Source organism: Bison bison, unplaced genomic scaffold (assembly GCF_000754665.1).
Source record: "Bison bison bison isolate TAMUID 2011002044 unplaced genomic scaffold, Bison_UMD1.0 scf7180017864489, whole genome shotgun sequence".
Taxonomy (NCBI): domain Eukaryota; kingdom Metazoa; phylum Chordata; class Mammalia; order Artiodactyla; family Bovidae; genus Bison; species Bison bison.
The window spans coordinates 10,798,097-10,817,745 of NW_011495048.1; the positions used below are offsets into that span (position 1 = coordinate 10,798,097).

Here is a 19,649-nt window from a genome sequence, read left to right on the forward strand (position 1 = left end):
ACTCCCTTGCCTCCCTGTTCAGTCCTCCGGGAGTTCTCCTGCCTGCTCTCATTCCAGCCTCATCTGGCCATGGCTCCCAGCAGAGCCCTCGCCTGCACACTCAGGCTCAGGGTCCCCCCTCTGTGGTCCGTGAAGCTCCTGTTGGAATGGCTCTGTTCTCAGATCCAGCTCCCAGTCATTCCTTCCCTCGCCCCAAGGGCTCACCCTGGTTCTCTCCTCCTTGCTGCCTGCCCTGTGTACTTGTCTGTTGTTGTCACATGCCTGCATGCCGTGTGACCACTGCCATTGTCATCCACCCGGACTTCCACGGCTTCCCTCAGTTACCCATTAATTGGAACCCAGGTCAGCGGGAGGACAGTTGGTGCTGTAGCCCTGGCCATCCTTGGAATGAGAAGTGCCCACCTGCTGCACAGCCCAGGGTGTGGCTTCCCGACTGCCTCTCCTTCGCCAGCAGAGCAGGCACTGTGGGAGCCCTGAGCTCAGCCACAGCCTGAAGTAGAGCAGTCAGAGCCAGGCTGGAGCCGCTTGCCTGCTGCTGGGCTGTGGTGACGGCAACTGCTGCAGCGCTGGCACAGGGAGGGCCCCAGCCAGGCCCCTGGCCCCGTGGGGCTGGGCCAAAGGGACAGGTGACCTTGTGTGTTCAGTCACCAAGTCGTGTCCGACTCTTTGCAACCCCAAGGACTGCAGCACACCAGGCCTCCCTGCCCCTCACCATCTCTTGGAGTTGGCTCAAGTTCATGTCCATTGAGTCAGTGAAGCCATCCAGCCATCTCATCCTCTGTCACCCTGTTCTTCTGCCTTTAGTCTTTCCCAGGTGTTTTCCAGTGAGTCGGCTGTTCACATCAGCTGGCCAAAATATTGGAGCTTCAGCATCAGTCCTTCCAATGAATATTCAGGGTTGATTTCCTTTAGGATTAACTGGTTTGATCTCCTTGCTTTCCAAGGGACTCTCAAGAGTCTTCTCTAGCACCATAGTTCAAAGCATCAGTTCTTCAGCGCTCTGCCTTTATGGTCCAGCTCTCACATCCATACATGACTACTGGAAAGACTGTAGCCTTGACTATGTGGACCTTCATCAGCAAAGTGATGTCTTTGCCTTTTTACACACTGTCTAGGTTTGTCATAGCTTTCCTGCCAAAAAGCAATTGTCTTCTAATTTCATGGCTACAGTCACCATCTGCACCAATCTTAGAGCCCAAGAAGAGAAAATCTGTCACTGCTTCCACATCTTCCCCTTCTGTTTGCCATGAAGTGGGACCGGATGCCATGCTCTTAGGTTTTTTTAAATATTATGGCTCAGACAGCAAGGGTGACTTTAGGCAGGACCAAACCATGACTCCGGAGAAGGCAATGGCAACCCATTCCAGTACTCTTGCCTGGAAAATCCCATGGACGGAGGGCCTTGTGGGCTGCAGTCCATGGGGTTGCTAGGAGTCGGACACGACTGAAGCGACTTAGCAGCAGCAGCAGCAGCAGCAAACCATGACTCAGGCTTCCCAGTACTAGTGGTAAAGAACCCACCTGCCAATGCAGGTAGACGCAATAGATGTGGGTTTGATTCCTGGGTTGGGAAGATCCCCTGGAGGAGGGGATGGCAACCCACCTCAGTATTCTTGCCTGGAGAATCCCATGGACTAGAGGAGCCTGGTGACTGCAGTGTACGGGGTTGAAAAGAGACACGACTGAAGCAACTTAGCACGCAGCACAAAGCTTGACTCTGGTTTGGACTTGCGCTGACCCTCCTGGGCATCTGTTGGGTCTCAGGGTGCATCTCGGGGTGCAGGTGTTTACAGCTGGCCTTGCCCTTGCTGGGGGCAGGTATGATAGGGTGGGCTCCGGCCACATAACCGCAGAGGACAGGATAACAGCTCCTGCTTCCCCTTCGGAAGGGTCTCGAGCTGAGGAAAAGCCACACCTCTGTTCTTCTTTGAGGAAGTAGCCATCATTTATTTGTTCTTTTGGCCAAAAAAATTTTGTCTTAATCATTAAGAAACAAAAGGTTTCCTGGTCATGGAAGCAGGAAGTTTATCTTTGTCTCTCCCTTTCCCATCTTGTAGGGAGCTGAAGCTTCAGCAGAATCCTGACCCAGGGACATCTCAATGGCCCTGGGAGCAGAAAAGGCAGAGGGGGAGGCGTCCTCAGACACGAAAGCCCCTTCCTGTGGGAGCTGGAGCCGTGGGGAGCAGGAGCTGATCCCCGTAGGGCCTGTGCTCGGGGAGCAGCCACCACGCCTGGAAGCCGAGGGAGGACCCGCCTCTCCTGTTGAGGGCACCGAGGGGCTCCCCGGCCCTGCCTGCTATGGTGGGGTTGGCCCTGGCCCCTCCAGAGCCTGCCAGCCACCAGCAAGCGGGGCCAGCAGGGAGCCAGCAGCTGGTGGGTCTAAGCCCGCTTTTGGTTGCGTGCCTTCTGCTGGCCTGGAGACTGGTGATCTGCCCTCTGCAGGAAGTCAGGTAGGCACCAGGGTAGTGGGGCTGTCCTTTGAGAGTCCACTCCAGCATTGTCTCACCATCTTACAGCTTCCCCAGCACCCGTGTAAGGTGGGGAGGTAGGGGAGCTTAGGTAGCTTGAATGTGCTGATTTCTGTTCTGCAGGCTCATATGGACAGGTGGGCCCAGCAGATAGCTCTGTCCACAGCATCTCCACTTCTTCAGGAGTATGACTGGTGACCTTTTGAGGATTGGGGATGCTCTGACCAAGACATCCTGCCCAGAGGGCAGGCAGGGGAGCCACGGTGGGGGACCCATGTCCTGTGTTTGACTTGGTGATGTGGAGGCTTTCTGGAGCCCCTGGGGAGACATGGGGAAGAAGGTTCCAGGGCCATGGGCTCCTGGGGGCTGTATCCCACTGGGCCCTTGGGGACCTGGCAGCACTGTCTCTGGGCAAAGAGGATTTCAGGGGCCTCCCTGACTACAGGCAACCTCGCCTAGTGGGTGTCATGTGGAGCAGGGAGTCCTGACTGTCTCTGACCTCGGGCAAACCACCGGATCTTGCAGGCCCTCAGGACAGTTGGGAAGGTCACCTGATTGACCTGTCCCTCCCAGCTCCGACAGCCTGTGGTGGTCTGCCTGCCAAGACCTCTCATGGTGACGGCTTTGATCTGTGCCATGTCATCGTGGCACTGGCTACTACGTGCTGCTGCCCAGAGCCCTGTGACATGAGGAAGTTCTGAGCGTGACTGCCTGGGAGAAGACAGAGGCTAGGCCCACCTGCCAGGGGGCTGGGGCACTGCGAGGCTCAGGGCACCTGAGTCAGACTGAGTGAGCGAACACAGAGATGGGCTGTTCGTGTCAGTCTGGTGCTTGTTGCAGCGCTGCTGTTGGTTGAGCTCTCATTGTTCACCCTGGAGCTCATTTAATCTGCATAGCCTGAGGAGGCGGCCCTGTCACCACCCCCGCTTTGCAGGTGAGGGAAGTGAGGCTCAGAAGTGAGAGAAGTGAGTCTGGGAGCTGGCAGCTAGGGGTGGCCTCAGGGCTGTCTGGTTCTAAAGCCCACACCCTAACCTCTAGTGCCACCCTGCCTCCCTGGGGGTGGGCTCTTCATCGAGCTGATTAAAAGTCTGAGTGAGGAGGCTGGGGTGAATGACTCATTTTGCCACTATTGAGTCACCGCTGGGTGTGAGCCGAGCGGGTGGGGCCTGGTGGGCCGCCTGACTGCCAGGTTCGGATGTGTGTCCTGTCAGCAGCGGAACTGCTGAGGTCCTGCTTGCGCAGGGCACGCTTCTCAGAGGTTAGGCAGTGTGTTCCAGCTTCAGCACGATAGAGCTATTTGAGTTCTGCTGGCTCACGAAGGAGGCATCTGTGCAGGAAGAACCGGGGAGGAACGGTGGTGGGGGTTGGGGAGATCAGCTCCGGGAGGACTGTCTGCTCCCCTCATCTCCGTCTCCAGCTGCACCCTCACTGTGTCTGACTCTTGCACCAGGTAGCAGGCTCTTCTTTTCAAGAACTTTCCTCCGGGTCATCTGGGTCCCCAAAACCACCCCAGAGTTGTCCCCGAAGAGAGAAGTCTGGCTCGCCTGTTTGATCTTTTCCCTCCCTCCTGTCACTGTAGATGGAGGAGACCAGGCTTCCTGCCCCGGAGGCGCTACCTCAGACTCACGCCATTCCCAGAGCTGCTGCTCTTTGCTTGGGACACGATGCTGACACCGAAGATGACCCGTCTCCTGTGGAATCGCCGCAGGTGCCAGACCTCTGCCCACAGTCTCCCATCTCGGGCTTCCCATGCCCATCGAGGTGGAGGTCGACCGTGAGCCCAGGGACTCCCGCGCCACCATCTTCCAGTTGCAGCATGTCCGCCTCTTCCCCAGGCAGCAGTCTCCAGGGTCACCAGGAAAAGGCGGAGCCTCGGAGTGGCTGGCTCGCCAAAGGCTCCTCCTCCTTGGAGCTGGCTGTCCCGCCGTCAGCGCCCTCAGTGGTCAGCCCTGGGCCTCGGCTCCAGTGGTTGCCCCAGCCTGTGTCCTCAGCGGGTGATGCCCCCGGGCTGGGCAGGAGACGTCTCTCCTTCCAGGCGGAGTACTGGGCCTGTGTGCTGCCCGATCCCCTGCCTCCCTCCCCAGACCGCCGCTCCCCACTCTGGAACCCGAACAAAGAGTACGAAGATCTGCTGGACTACACCTATCCCCTCAGGCCCGGGCCCCGGCTCCCGAAGCAGCTCGATAGCCACGTGCTGGCTGAGCCCGTCCTGCAGGACTCGGGCATAGACCTGGATAGCTTCTCTGTCTCCCCGGCGAGCACCCTTAAGTCACCCACTAACGTCTCCCATAGTTGCCCACCAGCCGAGGCCGCTGCCCTGTCATTCTCTGGGCCCAGAGAGCCAAGCCTTAAGCGGGGGCCCTCTGGAGTACCCCAGAAGCAGGGTGGTGTGGGGTTAGCATCTTGCGGCCTCTTTGCCTCTACTCCCAGAGCCCCAAGCGGTAGGGCCACTCCTTGGGTGAGCAGAGAGCCAGCCCGGAGGAACCTGAGGGACTGGCCACCTGTGGGCCGGCACCTTGAGCTGGGTTCTCCACGCCTGAGGACAAGGGACAAAGGGTGGTCCTCACCTGGGTTGGAGAGGGAGAAGGGGGCCAGCCAGGGCCTCAGGCGCCTCCCCTGCGAGGAGTCTGGATGGAAACCCCAGGAGGAGGTGGAAGGTGACGACGAGTATCTGGCCCTACCCACTCGGCTGACACAGGTTTCTAGCTTGATTTCGTATTTGGGCTCCATTCCCACCTTGGTGCCCCTGTCCACGGATGCTGCCGAAGGGCAGAGCTCCCTGGACGTGTCAGACAGTGATGGGCCAGCTTCCCTCCCGTCAGACTCCAGCCAAAGCCAGCTTCCCTCCGGGGCTACCCTCAGAGGGTCCTGGAGTGCTGAGGACCAGAAGCACTGTTTGCGACGCTCCTTCGTCCATGCAAGGCGCTCTGCCGGAGAGGGCAGTCTGGTGAGCAGCCAGGCCCTGGGAGTCTCCTCCGGACCAGTGAGAACGCGCGCCTCCTGGTCGGCAGTGTTGGATCCAGATGCTGAAGGGCAGCCTCCCAGGAAGGGCGGCGAGCAGGGGAAAGAGTCACTCGTGCAGTGCGTGCAGGTAAACTCAGCGTCTCGGCACTGTTGCCTTCTTCCCCCGTCCACTGACCTTGTAGGAAGCTTGGTGACGTTGAGCACTTAGGTGCCAGGCGCCGTACTGCACCTTCTGTCCAGTCCTGATGAGGACTGGCATTCTCTTGTCAACGCTGGAGGAAAAGGCAGCGAGATGTTAGGTAACCTGCGCCTTCACTGTCAGTGAGAGTAGAGCCTGTGCTGCTAACCACTCCCCAGGCTGCTTGACCTTGAGGATCAAGAGGCCCTCTGCACAAGAGGGACCTGTGCTCAGATGCCTTCAGGAAGTACAGGCTCAATAAAAGTGTTTTCTTGGCCAAAAGACTGCCCAGAGCTTTAATTTGATAAAGTGCTGTAACTGCAGATTGGAGGGTGTCAGGCACACTGTTGCCTAGACTTGCTGGACTCTGGTGGACCATGTGAGAAAGGAGGTGGAGCTGATACTGCATGGAACAGGGTTGTCAGCGCCAGGTAGTTGTGTGTTTTGGCTCCATCTCTTTAGTTTGCTTGTTGGTAGGATGTGGAGCTTTGCCTCCTTGGTCGTTGTGTGGGTTAAATGAAATAATTCATGTCCTGGACCTTGTACAGTCCCTCACATGAGGATGTTTAGGCGCGCAGCTGTCCACACCCTGGGAGAGCCCAGGGCCTGCCTCCCGCCTGAGCGCCCAGATGTGTCCACCCGCAGCAGGGCAGCCAGCCGAGGGCTGTGTCCCCAGGAGCGACGCCGCAGAAGTTTTCTAGCTCTCAAGGAGGGCTTTAGCCTGCCCTGTGGTGTCATGTGGACTTTGTACTGTGGAGCAGGTGGTACAGGTGTTAGCATGTGGAAGAGTGAAGCCGTGGGGTACAGGCCTGGGCTCCCAGCCCCTGGTGAGTGGCTGGCAGGAGTCTGGGGCCCGGCTCCCTGGGCGGGAAGGAGCAGCACAGGGACAAGCAGCTTCAGTTGTTTTCAGGTGTAGGATCAGGTCAGTCTTGGTCACGGTCCCATGTTCTATGTCCACATCTTCCCCAGGAGCAGTTCTACAGTCAGTACAGTGCTGACTGAGGAACTGACCTGTGTCGGGCAGGTCCCTTCTGGGCCGCTCTTTGCCCGCTGCCCTCTCCCCCATGTGCCCTGCCCTGTCCCTGCACACAGGGCTGGCCCTTCACAGACCAAGGGGCCACAGAGCCATGGTGAGCCCTCCATGTTGCCCTGGCAGAAGTCGAGTCACGGGTGGGGACAGACCAGGAGCAGAGGGGAGATAACACCTTGGTGGGGAATGCAGCCTGTAGCCTGGGATCCCCCAGATATTTTTAGCCTGTGGTTCCATGGGTGACACACGATTTATTTGTCCACACAGACATTTTGTTGTCAGCTGGAAGAGCTGATCCACTGGCTGTATAATGTTGCAGACACTACTGACCACCTCACTGCACCCAGATCCAACCTCACAGGCCTCAAGTCTTCTCTGCAGCTTTACCGGGTAATAAGTGGTCCTGGTTTCTGACTGTTCACTCACTAGATGGTGGTAAATTACTTGATTAGAAGGTCAAAGTTTGGGTGACTGATGCACAGTGTCATGATCCATTGACTTTTACCTGAAATCTAATCAGACATCTTACTGGAAATCTAATTCTTTTCAAATCCTTAATGCTGAAAAACTAACATGTATGAGTTACTTCCCAGACCAAGTAGAGCTTGAAGAAAGTCCATTTTATTTACCTTCAATCCAGAATACTTCAGGGTTATTTGCAATGTGATTTTCCAAATGTCTCAGGCTTCCCTGATAGCTCAGTTGGTAAAGCAATGCAGGAGACTCCAGTTCGATTCCTGGGTTGGGGAGATTCCTTGGAGAAGGGCCAGGCTACCTGCTCTGGTATTCTTGGGCTTCCCTTGTGGCTCAGCTGGTAAAGAATCTGCCTGCAATGTGGGAGACCTGGGTTCGATCCCTGGGTTGGGAAGATCCCCTGGAGAAGGGAAAGGCTACCCACTCCAGTATTCTGGCCTGGAGAATTCCATGGACTGTAGTCCATGGGGTCACAAAGAGTCGGACACAGCTGACTTTCACTTTACAGATTCTCAGGGATTGATAGACAGAGATCTGCATTGTTAGGAAATCACAAGACTACTGAAATTAAGTAAAATTAAAAGATTAAGTTTTTCAGTTCTGGCCACATTCCGAGTGTTTGGTCATCACATTTGTCTGGTGGCTACCATATTGAATAGAGCCTTTAGAACATTTCTATCATCCCAGAAAACTCTGTTGGACAGCCCTGACTGGTATTTTTAGGATTTGAGCTGAATTGCACTGACTCCAGAATACACACAAGGCATTTTGATGGTATTTAAACCAAAATATGACCCAGTTTGCTTCTCAAGGTATTCTTTTGAAGGGTAGGGGTTACCTCTTTTTAGATTTTGTTATTTTAACGATCTCTTTGTGGGTCCTGGTTAACTTTGTAATGGGTGTATTTTGTGACATTTTGTGCTGTTCTGGCATAGTTATCAGTAGGCCCTCTTTCATTCTCAGAAGTGTTCTGAATTGGATGATAAAGTATCAGTCAGTACTGATATCACTTGATACTGATATTCACATCAACTGAGCCACCTGCTGGCTTACAGTGCATCTGTCTGGTTGACCCAGTCTTTCTGTTGCCTCTTCCGGAGGAGCAGAGGTAGTGTTTGTGGCCTGAACTTGTGGTTTAGTCCAGTTTTCTGGGACAGTTCTTTGAATAGAAGAGTGTGTGATTTACTTGTGACCAAGCCAGGGCCACACCACCCAACTCAGAGCTCCTTCCACACCCAGGCAAGACGGGGGACCCTTTGTTTTCCAACTTGGAGCCAACTAAAATTGAGGGGCAAGGCCTTGCCTGGGTGGGCCAGCTGCCCTACCCTCGTGGGAATGCTGCTTCCTGCTGAATGGAGAGTGGTTGCCAGAGTTCCTTTCCCAGAGCACACTTGAGAGAGGAGAGGAAGGCTGAGTGTGAGGGCCCACTCCCAGGAGGCCCAGGGCAGCACCACCATGGAGAGGGCACTGCTTGGAGTTTGGACCCACTGGGGTGGCCTTTCCAGCAGGCCTCCGCCCCACTCCCCTCCTAGCAGGCGCCTCACAGCAGCTCTGTTGCCACCACTTTATTCTCCTCCTGTCCTCTGCGTGTCAGGCCAGTCACATGCACTTATCCTGCTTTGTGGGTAGAGCTGAGAGCTGAGCTGGGAGTCACTGCAGGTTAGCCAAGCCTAGCCCGCTTGTGTCATCCACACAACTGTATCACCAGGTGGGACCCCACTGTCAGTGCTGCTGCACCCAGGATGGCGCCTGGCTCACGCCCACATGTGAGCTGCCTCGAGCCTACTTAGATACCACATATAAGCACATGTACACTGGTTCACACACGTTTCACTTGTGACCCTGTCTTGTGTATTTTGTCTTAACACAGTGGGTTTGTGGCAGCATATAAACTGCAGAGAACTAAAGAAGAAATAATCAATACAGGTAATTAGGGCAAACGAAAACAAGACAGGAATATAGTAAATCCAGAAGTAAAACTGCAACTTCAGAATGTGAACTGCACCCTGGCTGAAGGTGGTCATGGATTTGACTTCACATCTTAGCAGCTGAAGGAAAAACCAGAAACGGTTACAAGGCTTGGTACTGCAAGGGGAAAAGAAATCAACCGCTCAGGAGACTCACAGCTTCCCTGACGCCATCCCACGGCCTCAGGTCCAGAGAGAGCGGGACAGGGAGGACGTGGGGCAGGCTGCAGCTGCCTGTGGCCACACTGAAGGCGCCTCTGTGGCTCTGCGGGTCCACTAGAATGGAAGACAGTCTCAACAGGCCCGTGAGCCTAAATGGGACCCTTTGAGGTGTAGCCCACACAGGAATCCCGGCCTCCAGGCTGTTCAGGAGCCAGGCTCTGCCAGGGAAAAGAAAACTCTGCTTTTGTCAAGTTGTAAACAGAAAAACAGGATTGACTCTGGGTTTGCTTTGGGCTCAAAGAAGATGAGGTTAAACTACTGCACTGTTTACTTGGGGAATCCTGAAGAGTGGGTGGGTTAAAGGGGAGTCCAACTACCAAAGAAAAGATCATTTTTAATGACTTTTGTGAAATGGTAGTAATAAAGCTTTTTCCTGTTTTTTTCTGTTATGCTCTAAGCAATTTAAGAAAGATATAGATGAACACCAGTCCCTGACGGAGAGTGTCTTACAGAAAGGGGAGATCCTGCTTCAGAGCCTGCTGGATAATACCCCAGGTGAGATGCTTGGGTTTTGAATTTAGCTGGTGCTTAATATAACCTCTCAGTGCAAGTCCGGGACCCACTCTGTCACCAGGCGGAGCCAGTGTACAAGAATCCCTCGTGTCCACACCCATTGCCTTTGACTCCCACAGTCGACTGCCAGCTTCTCGCATCTTCATGGCCCCACAAACACGTGATGAGGCAGTCACAGCCCTGCGGGTGTGAGAAGTCAGGCATTGAGCCTGCAAGAAAGATGCACTTTTTTTTTTATACTTTAATATATATATGGCTGTGCTCAGTCTTAGCAGCATGCAGGAGCTTCAGCTGCAGCGTGTGAACCTTGCTGCTGGATGTGGGATCTAGTCCCCTGACCAGGGATTAAACCAAGGCCCCTGATTGAGAGCACGGAGTCCCAGCCACTGGACCACAAGGGAAGCCCCAAGAACAGTGCTCTTTAAGCTTCTGCCTTTCCTTGGTGGAGTCCTTGGTGGGAATGCTGGCTTTAGTTCAGCTCCCCTTAGCTTAGGGGAGCCAAGGACACTGGGGAGCCTACAGGGCTCCCTTCCTTTTGCCCTGCAGGCTGGACCCCTCTCTCGTTATCTGCTTTGGGGGAGGATTTGTTCCAGGACCTGAGAGCAGTCAATCTGTTCTATGGGAAGAGACTGAAGGAAGAAGTGAACTGATGAGAAGGGAACAGGTGGACGGTGGTACACAAACTAAGCTTGAGCCCCTTTCGCAGGATGGATTCCCAGATTAGGAAGGTGAGAAAATCAGACTCTGAGAGTGCATCTCAGGGTGCAGGTGTTTACAGTTGGCCTTGCCCTTGCTGGGGGCAGGTATGATAGGACGAATATGACAGGAGAATGCTAAGTTAAAGCAAGGAATTGATGGACCCCTCAGAGCAGTCCCTATGTTTCTGTAAGACTGAGCAAGCAAGTGCTGAAAAAGCCCATCTGTGTTTTGCCTCAGTTTTGGAGTGAAGTGGGATTTCCACTGGAAGCAAAACAGTGTGAACAAAGTGGGCAGGGTCCACTGGCTTGAGAAGGGAGAGGTGGCGCGCGCCTGACCAGCAGTGGTGGGTGGGTGTGTGGTAGGGAGGTGGTGCCAAGTGTCCCAGCCTGAGCACTGCTGACACTGGGCCACGGGACGCGCTGTCGTGAGGACAGCTGTCCTGTTGTTGCACCGTGCTTATCAGCATCCCCGGCCTCTGCCCAGTAAATGCCAATAGTATACCTCCTCGGTTTTGACAACCCCAAACATCTCCAGACACTGCCAGATGTCCCCTGGGAAGGAAGAAACCCCCAGGACTGAAAACAGCGTGGCAGAGGGGTTTTGCTGGGGGGAGCCACTGAAGGGTTTCAGCAGGGCATGACTTACCCATTGTCCGTCACGTGAGCCCACGGCATCCCTTGCCCTTGGGACACCTTTGCTTTGGCTCATCCACTGTGCTCTTGCATTAGGAATTTTTTAATTTTTATTGGGGCAGAAATTTGCTATGCCAGGCTCCTTTGCCACTTGTTATACCAGCATTGTCTTGAGTACTATGTGCCAGACACCATGCCAAAGCCGTTGACATTTTTTTCACTTAATCACAGGCCCGTGAGGTGGATAGTTAATACTCTCACTTCACAGAGCTATGGATCTGCATGGGGCCACACAGTGCATGGCAGCCTGACTCCCACCCCTGTGCACTAATACCCCACTCAGGCTCCTGCACCTGCACACACGCACAATAGCATAAAGAACTCAGTACCAGGAAATTTTCTGGAGGCCACATGTGTTTCTTACAAGCTACAGGTTGTTCTTGGACCTTCATTTAAAAATCGACTCAGTAATACTTCTCAGTACTTAATCGGTAATGATGTCCCACTTTGCTCTTCTCTCCAAAGGAGTCTAGAGGTATTTTACTGCCTAAATAAGAGACTTTTCTTTTAGGGAATTCTCTGGTGGTCCAGGGAATCCCCTGGTGCTTTCACTGCTGTAGGCCCAGTTCAATCTCTGATTGGGGAACTAAGATCCCACAAGCTGTGCATGGCCAAAAAAAAAAAAAAGATGCTTTGGGGTATTTTGTGATTTTCAGGTCTGTATCCAGGCTCATTCAGATGGACACCATGCCCCTCCCAGTTCTCTGCTTGGACTAATCAGGAACTTGGCTGTTTTATGAAAATCACAGGTTCCCCTAGACATCCACAGGGTCTTCAGCTAGGCGCACAACTCTTCCTTCCAGATCACACTGTCAGAGTCAGTGGAGCCCAAGCATGGACACCCCAGTCCCCGCAAACTTCTTCAGAGCCCACTCTCATCCTCAGCCATGTGCAAAACCTGAGGGACAGGTCAGATTAATTCCTTCCAAATGTGTTCATCTCAGCCTCCAGCTAACGGGTTTTCCTTTGGTTATCTGGCAAGTTTTCACTACATTTTGACCCGGTTACCTTGGTACATGAAGTAACAGTCCTGCCTTACACCCTAACTCCTCATTATTCTAGATCAGACGACTAGAACCTATTGACATCGAGCTGAACCAGGGCCCTGTATGCATGTATTCAGTGAAAACATTGAAGTCTCAACTGGGAAAGAGAATTTCATCACTGTTCCAGCTTCCCTTTTGTTTGGCCCCAACCAAATGTTCTAACATTTTAAAATAAAAGTTCAAAAACCAAAGGCCCCTTGAATTCCACTGACCCCACACAGGACTGTTCACATGACCGGTGAACTTGGAGGAGAGAACCTGACCCACTCACCCTTACAGGTGAGCTGTGCCAGGGGCCCTGGCTGCATTCCTCAGCCTGCCCTGCCGATTGTTCTAAACTGTCAGGCTGGCACTTTGCCCTGATGATGCTGCACCGCTGTGGCTTCCCTAGGGGCTAAGTTCCACAGCCTGTTCCTCCTTCCACCCATCTGCTGGCATCCTCTGCAGATAACACAGCTTCCCCTTTCCCTTCCTCTGCTCACAGATGTTGCAGCTGTGGCAGGAAATTAGGGAGAGGGTGAACACAGCTGATAAAAGGCACAGGAAGCAAAAGCAGCCTTTGTGTTTAACAAAGGAAGTCGAAGTTTTTAAAAGAAATAAACAAGCCTGCTGTGTGTTGATGCACTCTGAACCTGGCCCCTCCCTTCCTCAAAACTTGGCCTGTAGGGGTTGGAACCTTGGCCTCATGAACCATCTTGTCTTAGCCTGCTTTCAGGTAATTTTCTCTTGAAGTCTATTCATTTAGGACCCACCAAAAAGGGTTCACAAGCAATCCCATGTTACGTTACCGCATCACCCATAAATGTGCTAAATGACAGTCCCACAGCCAACAAGCTGATGGGACCTGGTAGCAGGACCCAGAGTCCTCATGGTGGCCTGCTGTTTTCATTTCAGGCTTCAGCCCCACAGGATCCGGGTATGAGCCAGGGGTCTTATCTCTAAAACTCAGATAATACCAGTCATCAGACAACCATGTCTCTTGTGCATTTTTGTGAATGTGTAACTCCAGAGTGGAGCCATTGAGACAATTCAGCATCAATCACAAGTTAACAACATAGATTCCGCAGTGCAGTTCGGTCCAGGGAGTATTTTTTAAGTGGACATTGTGAAACTGTGGCCATGTTCCTGCTTTCTGCTACACCCTGGTATGTTCCTTGAAGGCACACTTGTGTTGTGTCTTTGGCCTTACTGCTTTAAAACTCATTTGTTAGTGTTAAAGGATGTCCTGGGCAGGATCTCTAGGCAGCCCAGCGCGCTGGAGAGCCACGCGGATCGCCTGTACGACACCATCTTGGCCTCCCTAGACACACTGGCCGGCTGCACCCTCACCCCCGACAGCACGCCAGCAGCACACAGGAGCACCGGTGTGAAGGGAATTAGCCTGGTAAGTAGAGCAACCCCAGAGGAGGAAACTTGTCCTCAGACCCCAGTGCCTGATTCTGGAACAGAGTTCCTGTTCTAATAGTTGGCTGTTTCTTAGAAGCTCCTTCAACTAAAAAAGCTACTGAAACAAATAAGAGGCGAGAGGCTGGGAGAAGCCCCTGGAACTGAAAAGGGGAGATGCTGCCATTGCCAGGGAGTGGGGCGGGGGGGGCGCTTTCTGTGGTGATGAAAGCGGCACGCTCCATTGCTCACTTTCCGCCCTGTGCCTGCTGAGGACTAGGGTGCTCTGTGCTTCCATCTTAAATGGCCGACATGTCACCCCTCCCCACCCGTGGAAACAACTGTAGACTTTACCTGTACCAACTTTGTTATGTCTGTGCACATACGATTCTCTGGTACAGGCTGCCTCTATCCTGTAGGCTCTTCCCACCCAGCTCATGTGGTGCTCCATCGGTAAGCAACTCTTGACAAAGCCAAGTAGCCACAGGGATCCTGAGTTACAACTCCCCACACCTTCTTTTCCTGAAAATGCTCTCTGAAAATGTCACACACTACTCCCCTCCAAAAAAGGGTTAGGGGATGGCTAGGGTTAGGGGATGGATAGATGGGAGCACCAGGCCTTGGAGATGTCACAGGTAGGAACAGAAGCTGAGAGCAAAGAGGGACTGCTGCCCACTCTGGGGCTACCACTGCCCAACACCATGCCGCCACAACTGGAGCACGCTTCTTCCAAAACTTCTCCTACTGCCAAAATCTGGCGTTTAACTCAGATTTCCTGGGTGAGAATTCACTGCAAATAAAAGAAGGTAAGGGATAAATCCAGGTATCTCGGGAGCAGGGAGTCCCTGTATTTGCATCAAATAAATCTAGGGTAGTAGTCATTTTAATTCTAAAATGAATGCAGATGATTGCCATGTCATTTCTTCCTCTGCAGCATTCTGCCTGTAACAGATGCTTCTCTTTCTCTTTAGGCATCTTCTCTGAATGAGATGTAATTATCTGTCAGTCAAAATGTGGCTATTTGGAAACTTTCGGAAGTCCTTGTGAGAGCCATTTAATTCTGAAACCAAGTGGGAAATGTGACTCTAATGTACTAGCTTTAAAATGCCTTTCTTTTCCCTGAAAGTAAGGGCTGTTGAGTTACTGTTTTTATTTAAATGAGTCCTTTCCAGTTAAGGTTTTCCTTTGGTGCTTCTCTACAAAGAGCATGTAGCTTTGCAGTTGTTCAAATAATGCAGACAAGGCTTACAGGGTTTCCTCTCCCTCCGTCCAGTTAAAAAGAGGAGACAGAACTCCTAAACTACTCTGTGTACTGAGATCATTTAAAGAAAGCTGGTAGGAGAAAGAAGGTACCCAGTACTTGGTGTTCTCAGGCATACAAGAGGATCCAAAAGACAAAAAGTGACTAGGCTTATAAATCACTCTCTGAAGACTGTAGAAGATATTCAGACTCTCCAAATTAATAGAAAGTTTTGAACAAATAGAACTTCTGTAAATTATTTTGGGCTGCAAAGATACCTTTTATCATCTTAAGTGCTCAGGGCTCCATCTGCCTGCCTAACATTTTAAAGGAGAATGATAGGGGCTTAAGAAGCTGCCATTGAGCTTCAGCCCACTAATGATCTGCCTTCAGGGTACCTCCAGGAGGAGGCATCCTGCACTCCTCCCTGGGAAGAGTCAGAAGGGCATGGATAGGCTCACACAGCCTGGTTAAATAGCTGTAGAAGCTAAGGCTGTTCATGGTGAGGGGAAAAGGGAATTCTTTTGTTTCTTTGGGAGTTGACATGTGAATACCTTAAGGGGGGGGGAGGGACCAAGGAGCAACCATTTAAAGCCAACTCTAGCTTTTTAAAGTAAAATGATTGGCCATTGCTGGTAACCACACATTCTGCAAAAACAAAGCAGCGCTTTCAAAATGTTTTATTGGCTGTGAATGTGCATGGAAGGAGGAAAGCACTTTGCCTGTTTACTTGTGTTCCAGTAGGCTATGACCTGAGGAAAGGGTCCTCCACACTTAAATATGTGATAACACTTCAAGAAAGTCAAAATCCTTTCTCAAACTCTAGGTTCTCACTTGAGGGAGGGTGCTTAAGAAAGGAAGATACTTTGATTTATAAAGAAATGGACAAATCACCTGAACCCAGAGCAGGTAACATTAGAACAGTTACTCTCATAAAGCAGTCTTCTGATACCCCTCAGAATAAAATACTAAATAGAAAATTACCCTCTTTAAGAGAAGTTTAGAACTTAAAGCTGAGCAACTTAACACCATCTCATCCATCTCTGTGAACTAAAATCCTCAAGAGTTTAAACTGGAAAATAAGCTGTTAATAAGTTTTAATGTTTAAAGATTTTAATTCTAAAGGGAAACTATAAAATTCAGTAACAGTTATATAAAATGGAGTATTTCAAGTGCCTCTGCCATTCTAGTATTTATCAAAATGCTTAAAGGCATAATTTTGATTCTGCTGTCTCAGTTTTAATCTTGGTTCTGTACATAGATTTAAAAAGACAGAACACCTTCCTAGCAGATTATTATATATGTAAAATAGTCTTAAAGGCCTTAATTGGTTCAGAAGGCATATCTTATAGCCTCTGTACTTAAACTGATATATTTCACCTTCTCTTTGATGTGACTATAAATTGGTACATGCCTTTCCAATGAGTGTGTTACAGGATAAGCCCTTGGGAGTTAAACCCATTTACTGACATTTTGCTAGGCATGAAAATGCCTTAACTAGTTAGCAAAAAAATTGTTTCTATAGGATTATCATCTTCAAAGTGACCAATGGTATTTTACAGTAGTTGAAAGCTAAAAGTGCCATTCGATCTAATAATAGGCTTCAGCTGACAGAAATTTTCACAGAATATTTTATTTCAGAGTGCCCTGTTTTGTAAAAAACTATTACTTTTACCAGGCGATGATCTAAAGATGTTTTTGTTCACTTCCTTTGCCTACTCTGGACCTGCTCATAAATATCACTGAAGAGCATCAGCACAGCTATTAATGGTATCTTCGGCAGTGCTATAGGTTTAAGACCTCCCTTAAAACTCAAGCGGAAATTGCTTCTGACTAGATGCTGCCAGCAGCATTTCATGAGCAGACACGGCCAGGTTTGATTCTAGCATTAGCCTTAAGGACAGCAGTGGCTCACAGTGACACATCATGTGGTTACAAAACCCCAAGTTTACCTGTGGTATAATTTCCTAGTAGTCCCTTAAAGTAGTAGAACTTAAGTCCACAGGCAAGTGGCAGTACTGGGAGCTAGATTGGCAGTTTCAAAACCTGGGTTCTTGTTGCAGCTCCATGGCTTAAGCTCATCTGCCAATAGACAATGTCAATACAATGATATTTTGAAGCTTAAATGGGAACACAAAGAAGGGCGGATGTAAAATATGCTGCAATGACAACATACATGCTAAAGGAAATTTTGGTCCAAAGTCATAAAACGTCATTGCTTAGACCAGAATGGCTATCATTTTGCAAGGATTTCCAGAGACTGTGACTGCTTAGGTTTAGAACATGTGAGCTAATTCATAGCAACCTTACAAAATACGGCAAGCAATAATTCCCTTTACTGAGTGAATGGATTATTAAAAGCCCATAATGTAGCTTGAAATATTTGTACTTGAAAGTGGGGGTAGGAATGGAGTATCCCCCAAACTGCATTCATTAAGCAAGTAGTGAAGCGTGCTGAAACATCTTGTCCCAGTCTTGACTACCACAAGGAAAAGAACACTAGAATTTTCAAAAATAAATATGTAAATATGCTTACACCTCAAATTCACATAATTTTTTTGCTAACTCACCAAGAAAAAGCTGACAGTTTGAACAACTTGTTGTATAAAACAAAAGTGCATTACATTGTCTGAAATTTGTATCATCTACTTTAAAAATGTTTCTGAATTATTTGTACTGTATTGATAAGGCAAAAAAATAAACCTTTGAAGCACTAAAAAAATTTCACCCAAATAACTATTGGTAGCTTGAGGAGTTTTTCAGTTGCCTTATGTGAAGATGAATAGACCCAACAAGCACATCTATAATACAAAGTAAACTGTGATTTTATTGTGAAATTCTCATAGATGGAAAATTAAATTGAATATTTATTCTGTCCATTCATTTTACAATAATCTTACCACTTATTTTTGTACCATGTATTTCAGTTGCCTGTTTAGTGAAAATAAAGAAACCTATAATTTTTGGCTTGTTTTTAGATTAAATTTTATCACTGAATTAAAGACCCCACCATAAAATGTGTAGCCAACAGCCACATCCCACGCCCCTAAGTAAAGAATATTTTGGTTACTATTTCAACCCGAAGGAAACTATCTTTGACTTCTATCACCTTAAAATGCCAGAGTTAGCAAAAGATTTTTGTTCCCCCACAATAAAAACAAACCCTAGGATCTTTAAGGTCCTAGTTAACAAAATTTTCACATGTGCAAAATTCAACTGAAATAAATATTTCTCTTATTTATTACTCCCACCCAGCATTCAGGTTTTCAGCTGATTTTAAGGGACATATTTTCTAAAATTAGGGCAAATAGTAAATTTCCTGCTTCCTACTTTAATGCTTTAACTCGCCTCCAACCTAAGGTATACAATTGTGGAGGATAAAACAGCTGACATCTGACTCCAAACATGGAAGAAACAGTATTAGCACACGTGTTCGTCTGCCAATTAAGGAAAGGTGGTGTTTTCCACCTCTACCACAGAAGAATCAAATGTTGATCAGTGAAGCCATTTCAAATGGTTCTAGAGAAAGATCAGAGAGAATAGGCTAGGTAGCATACATTCTAAAACTTACTTTCATAAAATTTAATCTCCCTGAACCACTAAGCTTGGTTAAATCCCTGTGCAGCACATAAGCCTCCCTAGGTCATTTACTGGGTATATTATCTGGAAAGTATATTGGATGCTGCTCTAAGATAGTTGTCTACAATGCCCTGGTTGCACACACAAATGGCTGTTTTGAGTATAATGCAAGGCTCTATTTCCCTTTAGCCATAAGAATTAAAACAATACTTATCACCATACAGTTTGATATTACTTCCAATAAGTACAATATTTATTAAACATATCTTCAGTTGTTTTGTTACATAGTGTGCAACAAATTACAATATTCTGCAGCCACAAATTATATGCAGAGTATGAAGAAACTATTAATCAGATAGTGTAATCTTTCCGTTTATAACTCTACAAGGAAGAACTAGCAAATCAGATCTTACATATAACATCTCACTAAACTTTATGCATGGAAAGTGACAGACACTGGTTGTGCTGTTTGATACAAAATGGCTGAACTTCATCTTCAGAAGACTAAACCTGACATCTAAACATGCCAATATAAACATCAAAACAAAATATATTCTAACCAACCACGGAAACAGTCTGGTATCAGGAAAGCAACAAAGATTACACACATTATTTTATAAACCAGCACACAAAGGTTTAAAACAGTTCTGAAAATGAAGTTAGCTGTCTTGAGTCAAGGGAATAAAAAAAAAGTCAGTATTGACCATTTACAATCTCTGACCTTTGTGGAGACGGTAAGAATCTGTTGTAGTGCAGCTACATACAGTACAATTCAGGCAATTTTGTTTTTTTCACTTGGGTTCAGATTGCAAATTCATTGCTGTGAGAAAAGGATGGAGGCAAATTTTAGCAGCAACCTCCACCTGACTGCTTGACCGGAGTGCTCTGAATTTTAACATTGGACTTCTCGGCACCACCAGCTGTTGCTCCAGGACCCATTCGCTTTTTAATCTCAGCTGCCATCGTCATGAAAGACTGTTCTACATTCGTTGCATTCTTAGCACTGGTTTCCAAAAATGGAATTCCAAGGGAATCAGCAAATTCCTAAGAGAATATGTAAGGCAAAATTAATTGAAAAATCTTTTTCACCATCTGAAATAAGGAATGATGAATGACTAAGTTTACTGAACTCAGATGACTGCACGAATGATCACTGTCAAAGTTTCTAGTGCATGTATTTTAAAAGTTAAGGTG

General features: G+C 49.1%; 2 protein-coding genes across 8 annotated transcripts in view; one reads left to right on the plus strand and one right to left on the minus strand.

Moving 5' to 3' along the window:
- Window positions 1-18,082, plus strand: part of CEP68 (centrosomal protein 68kDa) — a 27,312-nt gene extending 9,230 nt beyond the window's left edge. Inside the window, exons 3-8 of one of the 7 annotated variants that reach the window (XR_827309.1) lie at window positions 2,058-2,450; window positions 4,048-5,559; window positions 6,908-7,030; window positions 9,702-9,798; window positions 12,738-12,968; window positions 13,148-13,556. Coding sequence is in view for 6 of the 7 variants with exons in the window: in XM_010863323.1 (XP_010861625.1) it covers window positions 2,100-2,450; window positions 4,048-5,559; window positions 6,908-7,030; window positions 9,702-9,798; window positions 13,465-13,715 (2,334 nt within the window). In the remaining variant the exon portion in view is untranslated. Of the gene's footprint in view, window positions 1-2,057; window positions 2,451-4,047; window positions 5,560-6,907; window positions 7,031-9,701; window positions 9,799-12,269 lie in introns of all 7 variants that reach the window. The other 6 variants (XM_010863324.1, XM_010863323.1, XM_010863327.1 and 3 more) reach the window with 6 other exon arrangements.
- Window positions 17,684-19,649, minus strand: part of RAB1A (RAB1A, member RAS oncogene family) — a 29,936-nt gene continuing 27,970 nt past the window's right edge. Inside the window, exon 6 of the mRNA XM_010863322.1 lies at window positions 17,684-19,499. Within this exon, the coding sequence (XP_010861624.1) occupies window positions 19,302-19,499 (198 nt within the window). The 3' untranslated portion in view covers window positions 17,684-19,301. The remainder of the gene's footprint in view (window positions 19,500-19,649) is intronic.